The following is a 13,490-nucleotide window of genomic DNA, read 5'->3' as shown; positions in this document are numbered from 1 at the left end:
ATAAAAATATAAACAATCATTATAATTATTAAAAGGCTGAACAATAACTACCTTAACCAGCATTAAATTTATCAATCACAATACTATTTTTTGTTTTAACACACCTACGGGCAATTATGTTCTAAGAAAAAACAGTTTGGGAGAAATGTTGTATGCAAACTTCCTAGAAAAAACAAAAGACAAAGTCGTAATCTAAAGGTACAGAATTAACAGTTTTGAACCAGAAAATAAAACCAAAATTAAGATCTTCACACTAGCTTCATTATCTCATCATGAAATCTAAAAATTCTATTTGCACTTAATAAAAAAAAAAAAAAATTCCCAGGATGCTAAGCCAAAAGTGAATAGATGATAGGAGGTCGATCTTACAGTAGCTTTTCCCCCATTCTGTATGCTATTTTTAATGTACAAGAGGTTTATACACACATTTTTCTTGTTAGATGTTCCACAAACACCAAGGCAAGCTCCTCATTAACAACCACTAGCCTGCAGTGGCTCAGAGACTGGTGGGTAACAAGCTGGTTACTTGGTCTAGCATGGGAGTATATTGTGAACTCTCAGAACTGCTCCCCAGTGTCAGGAAATAGAAATGATGAGAAGCAGAACACAACAGAAACTATTGCAAACTGAAGTTCTGAACCACTGATAACTTTGGCCCTAGTCCAACAATACATGCAGTTTCTTCCCTTACATGTGTACACAAAGTAAGTGGGAAGAGATTATTTCTAGTGCACCAGGATAAGAAGCTACACATGCTTTTAAGTATTAGGTCCTAACTGCCTAGTAGAAAAATACATGACCTTGCTAAGGCTGATAACACAATGCAATGATTAACAAAGCCAGATATAGAAGATAAAAACTAACTGCAAAATGAGTAACTGATATATTACTCAAAATTCTATAATGCATTGTCCAAATGTTTATTTACATATTACAATTTAAAACCCTTTCCTGGCTAGTGTGTGAAATAAACTTTCCAAGGTTCCTCAAAAGTACAGGTCTTTCCTTTGAGCCAATACAAACAAACATTTATTAGTATGTTACATACATGGATGCGCTACACACTTTAAAGTAGGACTTGTCCAGAAGAAGAGTCTTGATGTTGATTAAAACTTTCAATTACCTGCTCTGAATCTCTCACCTATGGTGAGCAGCTCAGTATTTCTGAGATTAAGGCAGAAATAATAGTCACAGATAACAGACTTTGGGTAAAAGAAACATATGGAAGAACAGAAAAGGTTTAACATGTTTCACTTACTTCCTCTGCAACAGCAATGCAATTTCTGTCTGAACTTTCATATATTCTTGTGCCATTTTGCAGTGCTGTTCAAACACAGCCATAGATTCTTTCGAGTTTGGGCATGGTGCTAGAGGCTGAAAATAAATCAGACACATGAAAAACTAATGAACTGATATCTTAGTATATAGTATGTTAGAATGTCTCTGCAGTGTATTTATAACATCTTTTAAAAACCAGGAAGGTTTTAAAAATAAGTGTTAAACCATGCCCTGGAAAATGTTACCACACTGATGTCAAAGTTGACTCAAACCTCAAATCTGCAGTTATTAATCTGATACTCTTTGTCACAAGGAACAAAAATCAAAGTAGTATTTAATCAATCCCCCACACAACAAATAAAGCGAATACAAGAATTTAATTCAGTAACACTCAAGCAAATAATGTCTTACTTTGACAGTCAAACTCAGCTTACATTTGGTTTTAAGGATCATGTTTCCCAGGGCTTGTTTTTAATAGCTTGATCAAATCTCAGTCAACCAATCTCATATTACATAATATATTTTTTTAGCCTTGGTCAAAATTTAGATAGAATATAAACACAGGTAAATATGTGGCACTATATTTTGCAGCCCAAAATTCACACATTAGAATGAGATGCAAGATAAAGTATCTAATAAAGCATGTATTTATTACCTGTAGCTGATGATCTAATGTAAGATATGCCATTGGGATGGAGTTATCTGACCCATTGGTCTCTGTAACAACACCAAGAAAACTTTGATGTATTGTCGGAGTTAATTCTATTCTTACAGGACAAAAACAAGAACACTAAATCATTTCACAGTACACAATCTGAATGTGGAAAGGCAAATGGAAATAGCAGCGTTCCAATCCCAAGGCAGATGAATCATTTTGTTTTTCTGATAAAGTTAAGAACTTCAAAAGTATGGTCTATCACACCAAGAAGAAATAAAGATTAAGGTTATCGTCCTACACTTCTAGAAGCCATGTAAAAGCATACTGACTTTAAAAATACTATTTTTGTACAGTTTGCAATCATGTTTTCTATTTATAAAAAAGTTGCCTTTTCATTCTTGTTTATGAAGGATCAGCCAGCCAGCCCATGCATCTAATGATTTTAAAATTAGAAGCTGTGCAAACCAGCTCTGCCAAAATAAAATAAGCACAAGCTCCTGCCCAGTTTTGAAGCCTACTGAGGTAGGTCTGTAAGCATCTTCCTCACAACATGCCCTAGGACATCTTTTTTGCTCTGTTAGAGATACTTTGTGGGTAGCAAGGAGCCCAATAATCAATCTATCTCCTGGGCCTGGCTGCTCTCTTCTTACACTGCAGTTACTCTGGATTTCTCTAGTGCTTTCATTGCAGATTTAACATGTTTCTGAATTCATATAGATCCTATCTTTTGGTAGCCCACAAGGTTACTGTTAAGCTTTAAGAGACATAGGAGTAAAGACACATGGAGAAACTACTGATTTTATAGCTGCATTATTGCTACTAGAGGATTATATGGAGGAGGGTAGGTGGGAAAAAAAAGGGGCTGCTTACCCATACCCCAAAAGCACCTGCCACAGAGTAGTCGTGGTAGAGAAACTAAGGTGTTGCCCTCAAAGACTATGCTATCTCCAAGAGCAGCTTCAAAAGGAAACAGAAATAAGAGAGTGGGAATGGAGAAAAAGTGGTTAAGTGTATGCTTGTAAGGAAACTGGAAGGTGGTAAAAAAAAAAAAAAAGAAACAAAAAAAGAAACAACCCTAAAACCAGAGACTTAATCACCACAGTATCTTAAATGAGAACAATAGAAAGAGTCCTTCCCTATGTTAGACTATTGCCATATACGGCATACCGCTACAGCAAAGGAATTACTGTAATGTTTCAAATACATCAATACATGCAAAATACCTCAGATGACATTCCTGAGCATTTCAGCACTGTGTCACAGAACTGTAACTTTTCCTGTGACTGACCAGATTCGGCTGCATCCTCATTTTATCATTTTGCCTCATTAATTTAAAAATGTACCCTCTTTTACAGAAAACTAAAATTATTTCTCTTTTTAGAAATTCAAACAATTATTTGCTTATGGACTGCATAAACCTAACAAGAAAAAATATACATGTGGTACATTCTGTATTTACCTGAGTATAAGGTGAGGGATTTCTGTGGACCAGAAAACAGACCTGACTTTTAGCTCTAGTGCTGGGCTGCATTTAAGGCCAAAGACTTGGGAAAAACTGCCTTTGCACTGGCATATCACCAGCAACTTTCAGTTCCCAATGAAGTATGGATTGGGTAAGAGCTTGTTTTTGTGTGAGGCAGCAATTCCTGTAAGTGCTCCCTGCCTAAAGCAATTCAGGACCCATGCTACACAAAAGAGGGCACAGGGTGGGCTGTGGCAGTGGGCAAGGGATTTGGAAATTATGAGTGCCAAGGCGTAGTGTGATCAGGCAAAGTGACAAGGGACAGAAAGAAGAAAGCACAGAAGCAAAATACAAGGGTATGTTGCCCTCCTTCCACCAAAACGGGTGAGGGGAAAAAAAAGTACACATCTTACATACAGAATCACCTTATATTTGGTAAAATACAAGTGTGCATATATATATATGTGTATATATATACACGCTTGTGCAAGAGTCAGTCCACATGTGAGTTTCTATTTTGCATTTGGTTACAGGAAAAGAATGAAATAGTCTGGTCAGTCAAAGATGAAACAGATCACAAGAAAAAGATTTCAGAATTTGAGGCACTATGAGGTACCAGCCTGAGATTAAGTATAGGATTCAACATGTACATTTTGGTAAGAAAAATGTAATTCTTATTTATATTCTAAAAAGGACTTTGTGGGTATTCATTGTTTTCATGCAGTCCAGTACTGGTTCTTTTCATAAGGGAATGCATTATGACTTTTAAAATTGAATTCAGCTATTAAATTATATTCACTCTTAATCATATTTCATAACAGAACAGTGATGCTACAGAAGTATTTACAACACTTCTCCAGACACTTACATTAGTTCATTTAAAAACAGTAAGACTGTGTGCACATGTACATTCCGAATAAGTAAAATTACAACACGGATAAAAAAATAGAACTAATGTATTCCAGCTGATACTCACCTACATAACATTTCATTCCAGAAGTCAAAGTAATGAAAGCTTTAATTGTGCATTCATAATACAAATGCACAAAGTCTAAAATGCTCTAAGATGTCTATTCCCCTCATTTCCCAAAACCACACTACAATCAATAATTGGAGCTAAAAGATCTGCATTAAATAGTACTATAACTGCATAGGTACAGTATTTTATTACAAGCAAAATGCTTACAAGTTTATGTAATTTAATATATTAGATATTAAAAAAGTTCTTAAAGCCAGTGTGCAAATCAAAGCAGTAATGTAATGATTTAATTTAAGCACAACTAAAATGGACTGTGACTTTCACTGCTTGGTTTTGATAATGCCTGGGCACACACCCCACACCATAATCAAATAGATGTATTTTTTATAGGCAAAAAGTTAACTAATGAACAAAGGATTACCTGCATCATCAGGTGTCCATGGATTACGAGCTGGTTTTTCAGAGGTTGGTCCCGAGGTAGTGATCATTCTCACACTAGGACTAGATGATCTACTGCTGTTTCTACTCTCCTGAAATGATAAAAGAAAACAAACTAAAATGACAAGAAAAGTCAAGAGAAGTTTTGCAGGGTTCATTTTAGAAAACAGTATTAAAAAGAAATATAAATGTGAAGAAACCTGAACCTATAATCCTCCCAAATAACCTCCTCCCCAAGCTTTTACCCTGAAAGTTCTCCAGACAAGTTTGATAAACTTTACATGCACTACAGGGGTAATTTCAAATTTCCTTCGTCCAAAGGAATGGATATAATTGGGCTATTCAGCATAATAAAAAGCCGTGCTGAACAATGTGTTCAAGATCTTTATATAAGAAGCATGAAACTATGTCTAGTAGTTTTCATACTACCATTAGTGAAATCCAGCAGCTCCATAACGTAAGGAAGAAATAAAGTTTGTTTCCAATGTTTAATTGATGAATGGAAGGACATTCAACTAAAGGAATGCAGCTTAGTAACTGCACTAGGCTCCAGTGTGTTAATCTACAATTTTCTAACGGTTCCTGTGTTAACTCAGAGATTATGTGACTAATCTTCGCAAAACATGAAAAAAAGCGTTTAATCAAAAAGGATCAATCAATTACAGCAAAGCCATTAGAAAATGAAGACATTATCTTATTCTTTAAAACCAAATTCTGTAGGGAGTTCCTGTATATACAACTTCATTCCTCCAATCCTTTTGTTTACCAAACAGCAAAAATATAATACAATCTTCATTATTCTACTGAGCTTCTTTTCCAGAGTTATCATTTACAATATATATTCTTGTATTTCATATGCCCCCTCACTGACATAAAATTAACACAGTAAAGGACTTAAGACTATAAAGCTCAGCAAGTTTTGCAGGAAAAAAAAATGAAGTAAAAAGAGAAGATGCTATTAAAACACAACTATTTTCAATATGGCTATTTTATCATAAAATGACTAAGCAAATGTCCCTATTTTTCAAAAAAAGCACTCAGATATATACATTACCTGGAAACTGTATTTCTTTATGACTTTGATTTCCAAATATCCCATCTTAATTTAATTTTTAAATGCCAGGATTTCTGTCAGTCAAGCAACAATTCAAAGAGTAACAAGATTCTACACACTGAAATATCCATTATTTCAACTGCATTACGTCTCTCCTGTAGTTGCTTCAGTTTAAGAGGCTAGGAAAACACACTATTAAACTGCATGCATTGAGACCTGTAACGGTAAATGCCCATGCTATCTAAAACAAAACATCTTTAAAAGAACAACAATTCAAGTCTGCTAGATAAAACAGGGAAGTCAGAAACATGGCTCAGTTACTACCTTTCAGAGCTTTACAAACTCTTACAAGCCTTATTTTGCAGCAGTTAACAGCATTCCTGTGTAAATGCTGAACATTTCAGTGTTACTTGCTTATGCAATGGAAAATGTTTGCAGAGAAAGTAGGCAGCTTTAGTACAAACAGTTAGTAATTAAAAAATGGAATTATTTTATATTTCCTTATGCATTTCTTTAAGCTACCTAATTTTCTGAAATTATTTCAGTCTTCAGATGTTGAGGAAAACTCAACGTATGTGAGTGCGTTCTGCCTTAACAAGGGAAGTATTTTCATAAATAGAGAGTAAGTAACATGAAACTCTGCAAGAACAAAGGAATTGCCAAACTGGGACCAAAATTTATCCATTAGCCTGGTATTCCTTCTTTGACAGAGCCACTGGAAGCAGCATGAACGGGAGGTAGTTTCATTTTTATGAACCATTTAACGTTTTATGTTAGTAGCTGGGAACAGCGCAATAAACTATTGCAGAAATAATACTACGGGATGATATTAACTATCAGGGTAACGGCATCAGGTATTTTGAAAAAGCTTTTTTGTTGGAGTCTTTGTTGATATGAAGGAAGGTTTAAGTTGCCTAGCTTACTCCTTATTTACTGTCAGCGTCCTCAGACACGAACAATAAACAGACTCCGCTGATGTGAAAGGTCAGATGACTGAGGAAATGTTTTTAATGGTATGTAAGTTCTTTAAGCAAAAAGAGATTTGCTGAGTATCTACAGCCGACAGCAAAGGGCACCCGAGAAGTACTCTAGTTACAGTAACCTCGCAAATGTACTGTACTAGATTGCTTGCTGCACCGGATTGTTTTGATCCGTCAATGGAAAAGGAAAAAAAATTCTGTGGTAACATTATTTAGACAAAATTACAAGAGACAGAAATGAAGGAGCTGTATTGGAAGCGTATCTAAAAAGCATTGCAAAGCCCAAAGAAAGCGCCCACAACTGAACACCCGTTAGATTACAGTGTCTGAGCGCGTGTTGAGTGAGATGCTTTAGGCCTCCTGGATGCCAGCCCCTGTGACAGGTATGCCAGTGACTGTCTTTAGCAATCAGTTTTTGCTGCCCTTTCACAGGTATCCTTTCATCCTTGCTTCCTCCAGGCATCTCAGCATGCTCAACAGACTGGTTATCAGGTTACTCTCAAATCATCTTTTCCAGGTGGCCAAACCCACTTGGCATTGTCAGCTTCTCAGCTTCCATTTCTCAAAGACTTGCAGTCTCGAAAATCTGGTGTGCCCAGAAGAATAATCCCCCCCTCAAGTTTAATTTAAATGGGCAACACAATTTAAAGCAATCATTGTTACTAGCCCTATCTCCTCATCTGTGGATTTTATCTCCCTGTGAAAGGAGAGGAAAAATGTGTATCTGTGACCAATTTCACAATCCCATGGACAGAATGATTCATCTGTATAATAGCAGATCCCAGAAATTATCACACTTAGCTTGCATGCATGTGGGCACCTACATTCTGACCTTCTTTTTCAACTGTTCAATACAGTACATTGTTTTCTTTAATACATTACTTTTTTTTCCTACTTCAAAGTAAACTGTATGAGTTATCAAGGCCCAGAAACAGTTGTAAAACAACAAAAAACTTTAAAAGAGGTAGTTTTGATATTACGATGGCACTGTGAAGGATGATGTATCAACATGACCCAATAAAAGATACACCTGATCACAACCTGCAGTTCTTGAGTGGTTATGCCAAATATGTTTCTCAGTCTATCTGTATCAAATACCAAATTTTGCAAAAATTCTCTCCAGTGTAAATAGGTTTGCTGTGTTCCTTCAAGCCCCTGAAACTTTTTGGGGGCCTGCAATTCAGAGCCTGCACATCTGTTTCTGTGCTACAAATGTGTTTAGGCAAAAGCAGCAGTGCTGGACAGATGGCACAATACAATGTTTTAAAGTGCATGTACCGGGAAATGGAAGGGCAGGAGAATCAATTCAGAGCAAAAAAAAAATTATGTGGAAAAATGAATAGAGCATGACAGTATATGGATGGAAACAAATGGAAATGTAGCATTTGACTGTACAGAGAGGGTCGCAACAGTGCTGCTCATGCCACTCGGAGTAAGGTCCTGTCTAAGGTGACCAAGCACTAAAGAAATTTGTGAAAAACAGGACTTAAAACATGTTATCAACACTTCAAACCTCCAACGACTGATCCAATGACTGAAAACCTTTGGTATATTTTCCTATCTAGACTTCTGATGTAAAAGGGTCAGGTGAGTAGTAAAATCATCTGCAAAACACTATTACTGCCTGCTCTTGATAACATCAGTAGAAGCAATACTGGAAAACGCCTTAGGTTTCTCAAAACAACAAAAATAATTGTCATAAACCATACAGATCACACAAGAAATTTTTTGAAGAGTACACAGAAAGAGTAACCGTAAAACATACAAGAGGGTGAAAATTGAAACAGACCAGAAGCTAAGCAGGGACGCATGAGTCTTGGTCTACCCTTTAAGGTAAACATCCCAAACTTTGGTATATTTGTCATTATCAAGTCCAGTGTTTTCCCCCACCTTAACAAAAATTCCATTCTGAATTGGAAAAACCTTCTTGGTTAGAAAAATACAATTATAACAGAAACATTTTCTATTGACACAGCAGCTATTTTCAGTGAAAACACTTTTAAGAAAAAAATTTCTGATCAGCTTTAGTGTGCAAGTCAAATAGCCAAAAAAAAATGAAAGTGGCACAGCAGCAATCCTTCAATTTTGAGTGGGACAGGGGCTTAGAAAGGCTGGCTGGGGGAGCGGAGGCACGCAGTGCCATGGTGGCTCGGTGAGGAAGGCTGTGCCGCTGGGTGGGTGTAAGAGAGAATGGAATGTGGGGAAGAAGGATGTTTGCAATGAGGAGAGGGAGGGGGAAGGGGATTTTCACAGTAGAAAGGATAACCTATATATGGTATGGTGCATATAGGGAGATAGGATAAACTGACCAAAACTACACTAGTCACGGATGTTTTTTCTGCTTTGGTTAGCAGATTGCTTATACGGATAGCACTTCAAGATTTTTAATTAAAAAATCAAGACCGTGACATCCAGAGCTATAGAAACCCATAAAGAGTAATTTTAAGTAGTTTGCCATCATTACATTGTGCTGGCTTTCTTCATTAGTTTCAAAATTCTTCTTTACTGTATGTCAAAAGTTAGCATTAGTTTCAGCAAACTTTTCTATCCCTTCTCACAGCAAAAAGGGGACAAAAATTCATTATTCATTTATATGGACAGTGCAAAAATTTCTTCCAAAATGCTTTTTTCATACCTGGTAAAATATTATGTTTTCCAGGTTTTATTGTAACCTTTCCAAAAACTGCAAGATAGAGGCAGGTAACTGTAATTCTTCCATTTAGTTTTCCAATAAATACACTATCAGAAGCAAGAAAGTCAAATGCGATTCTGGTCCTTCTATAAACTCTCATCTGAAATTGGTGAGGTAAACAAAGAAAACCTTTTCTGTAGGTAAGCTATTCTGCACCCCCCTGGTCACAAGGCCAATTTAGCTAGAACATCCATACAAGCAATATGACAGCTTTCAAAGCAAGGTTTTATAATAGTTATTAAGATATGAAATGAATGCTGAAATTCTATGTTTTCAAATATTATCCATTCATTAAAATGAACAGAATGAAAAATTTAAAATAAAAAAGCTATAATTAAATATATTCATACATCAATCAGTGCAATTTGGTATAACTGATGTACCGTCACTTCCCCCTCCACCCCCAAGTCTTGCATAATTTTAATTCTTCAATTAATTGAATAGGCTAATCTATTTCTTTACTAAATTTTGCAGATTCATTCTTTTCTAACAAACCTGCCTTCTCTGAAGATACTAAAACGTATTTAAGAGTCATCCTATTTACTCTGTACATCTATCAGAAATTAATTCTGATAGGGGGATTAATATTAATTAATTATATTATATTAATATTAAATTAATATCGGGGGATTGATGAGGTTTCTGCAGCTTATCAACTCCACGGAGCTCAAGAAGGATCAAATGTTGATCTCCCTGATAACTACACACCCCCAAAATTGCCACATATTGCATATTATTGCAGTAGGTTGTTTAATAGGGCAACCTGATTAACCTGATGAATATGCTAAGCTCCATTTTCCCACATCCAAAGAGCAGGGATCTCAAACTTGCCAATTCACACTAACGACTGAGTAGCCTCTGTGAATTACTGAAACAGACAATGAAGCAATTAAAAACACGAAATAAACACATCTGAATGAAGCATTAGCTGTACTTTTCTCATTTAAGATGTTCTTAGTTTAATTTCAATTTTATGTAACATACCACTCTGTCTGTTACTATGGCACTTATGATATCAGATAAAAAGCTATGTTAGTATAAAATAACTTACTGAGATAGTATTTTTTTAATTATACAAAACTTTGTGATAGCACCCTTCTGTAACACTTTCACAAGAAATGGAGAGCTACTGCTTTAAGTTACTATTCAGGATTCAGAGATTGATAATAAATACATTTATAATATTGACACACATGCTTTTTATTTTTATGCAAAAAGTGAGTCTGACATATGTATAATTGCTTCAGACAATCGTAAGTAGTAATTACAATTGTTTTCTACATAGAGAGGTGAAAAGGCTTTCCTGCATAACATCTGCTCTCAGCCAAATTAAATGGTACACAAAAACTTATGTGTAAGTAAAAGTGATAAATGCTGCACGAGCTATACAGAAAACACTTCTCATCTACAGCTCATTCATAGACTACCTACCCTCATGGAATGTAATTTAAAAGCAATACAAGTGCCACTACAGTCTGCCAAGCTTCCACATCATTTCTACGAAAGCATCAAAGGTGAAGTTTTCCAGACCAAGTTTCCCTGTACAGATTTGGTGTTGACTTTACTGAAAGATAAAGAAGAGAAAGATGTTACCTGACTGGACTCTGTTCCAGCAACACTAAGATCTTGAATGGATCTGCGCCTCTGCTGTCCGTTTCCTGCTGGGAAAAAAACAAAACAAAAACAAACCAGTGAAATCTATTCAGAACAAAATAAGAAGGGTGCGACTGTTACAGAGGAGCTTGGAATTTGTACAAATCCACAGAGAGAAAGTGAGAGAGGGGGAGAGAGACAGCTGCAGAATTTTAACTCAAACCATGCTGGCCTGTCAACAAAAAGTATACCCTAATACAATAACCACTCCTACCACATGAATAGCTGCTGCACTCTACTCCACCATCTTCTGTCACATGTATTTGATCAGGCTTCGTACTCGGGGCAGGAGCTGATGACGACATCTATTTCAAGGGCGTTACGTTATGGGGATTTCTAAAAGCTAGACCGCGGAGATAACAGGCTGCCAGCTTTAACCTGTCGCTCTTTGGAGTGCTCAAGGAACACAGCAAGGACTTCTGCCCGCGTGCCGCTCCCCTCACCCAAAGGAAGAGGCGAAAGCGCTTCCTTCTGGTCTTTCTCTCCTTCACATGAACGAAACTATGTCCCATTCTCATGCTCTGAGAAGTGTGAAAAGGGGACTGTTCAGCTAAATCACATCCCACCATCAACCTACTGAGCACAATGCTGTAATCTTTTCCTCTTCTCCTTCCACCTGTTAGCAATTATCCACCAGTGACAGCTACATAAAGCAGTTTAAATTTTAACACTGACACGCAATCAAAAGCACTTCCAGGAAACAAAGTCTCCTTAAAAATAAAAGGAGATTATGCAACGAAATCTCCCTGGCTGCTTTGATTTTTATTACGGTGATTGTTTATATTGTCTCTTGAGAGCAGGTCAGCTGTCCAAAAGGAAACGCCGAAATGTCCCGAGTAACAGCTGACAATGCTCAAAATTCTTGGTCTTAGCTCTGCGTTACGTAACTTTTCTACTCGAGGGGAGCATCCGAAACATCCACTACAGCCGTGGCAGCCCCTTGCCCAGCGACCCTGCACGCAACAGCCGACCCGGCTCACTCGGAGCCCTGTAACAGGCACTGTATTTTTAACCTTTTAGATACTACTTATTCAACATCATTTCCATGTGACTCCATAGCCTATCTTGACAGGTGTTTTGATTTGCAACAGTTACTACAAAAATGTCAGGCTATTTAATATTAATCAATACATTTAATGGCATCATACTTCAAATTTTTTAAATATAGGTACTATTACATGTAGGAACACGTTACCGCGAAACAGCAGTACAAAATTCTCAGTGTCACTTTACCAATTTGTCACGACATTTTATAGCCTAAGATTTATAGAAAGTACTATGAGAAACAAGCATATCAGAAAATCAAGAAGTATTCTAGATTAGGAATATATTCTTTACTCTGACTACACATGAATCTGAATTACAACTTTTCTGGGGTCTCGGATCTTTTTTCTTCTGAAATTCAGGGAAAGTATATACTTACCTAAGCAACAATAGCTATATTATGTTTAATACTTCCACATTAGAGATCGTGTGAATGACAAATCTATGTCAACATTTCTGAACTTACTCATTTTCTGTGAAATTTTTCAATACCTAATCATTTAACAAACAAAATTATACATTTAACAGAATTTGGCACTGTGGATAATTCATCTGGGTGCACATCTCAATATTCAAGTTACGGGCGATCCACCCATGACCAATACAAAATTATGGGCATGTTTCATTCAACAACACTGTTCTAAAATTAGCTCAGCTGAAATAGGCTTGCAAAAATATCTGAAATTCTCATTTCAGATTAGCAACATTTGTGAATTTAAAGAACCCGGCACATGTGTTGCTGAAATATTAGAACATGGCTGCCAAAACGTTAAAATAATCAGGGTGGGGTGCAAGAAAGAAAAGAAAATGCCTTGGGGGGAGAGAAAGGGGCCAAAACTACTGTGTTGTAATAAATGAACACCTTTAAATGAAATATATTTAAGTTAGTAGCATGAGGGAAGAGCAAGCTCTACTAGGCAATGCCATTTTAATTAGTGTAACTACTGCAGACATCTGGCAAATAGCTTAGACAAAGCAGAAACAGACTACAAATCAACAAATACTTATTGCTCCAGATTCAAGTCAAATTTCAATTGAAAAATATACTATACAACATACAATCTTTATTTGAAATGATCACTGCTACTTCTCTACACTTTCGCAGTTTTGATCTTGTTCTTACCTCTACGTCCATTTAAAACTGATGTATTCTCATTATAAAAACTAAGATTTGTGTGCATTCACAGAAGCTGACATACGGTAGCTTGATGCACTATGTCAGGATTTCAGTGGTTTACAGGATTTTAAGATT

At 36.3% G+C, this 13,490-nt stretch overlaps 1 protein-coding gene across 1 annotated transcript in view; it reads right to left on the bottom strand.

Moving 5' to 3' along the window:
• Positions 1-1,247: 1,247 nt before the first annotated feature.
• The window catches only part of MAP3K7 (mitogen-activated protein kinase kinase kinase 7), a gene marked incomplete at its 5' end in the record, with an annotated part of 31,665 nt that continues 19,422 nt past the window's right edge, over positions 1,248-13,490 (bottom strand). The window contains 4 exons of the mRNA XM_010294244.1: positions 1,248-1,374; positions 1,934-1,995; positions 4,799-4,907; positions 11,135-11,199. Of these exons, the coding sequence (XP_010292546.1) occupies positions 1,255-1,374; positions 1,934-1,995; positions 4,799-4,907; positions 11,135-11,199 (356 nt within the window). The remainder of the gene's footprint in view (positions 1,375-1,933; positions 1,996-4,798; positions 4,908-11,134; positions 11,200-13,490) is intronic.

This window comes from Phaethon lepturus, unplaced genomic scaffold, assembly GCF_000687285.1.
Source record: "Phaethon lepturus isolate BGI_N335 unplaced genomic scaffold, ASM68728v1 scaffold54709, whole genome shotgun sequence".
Classification (NCBI taxonomy): Eukaryota; Metazoa; Chordata; class Aves; order Phaethontiformes; family Phaethontidae; genus Phaethon; species Phaethon lepturus.
The sequence above is the reverse complement of the archived record's forward strand: the minus strand, read 5'-3'. Positions and strand labels throughout refer to the sequence as shown.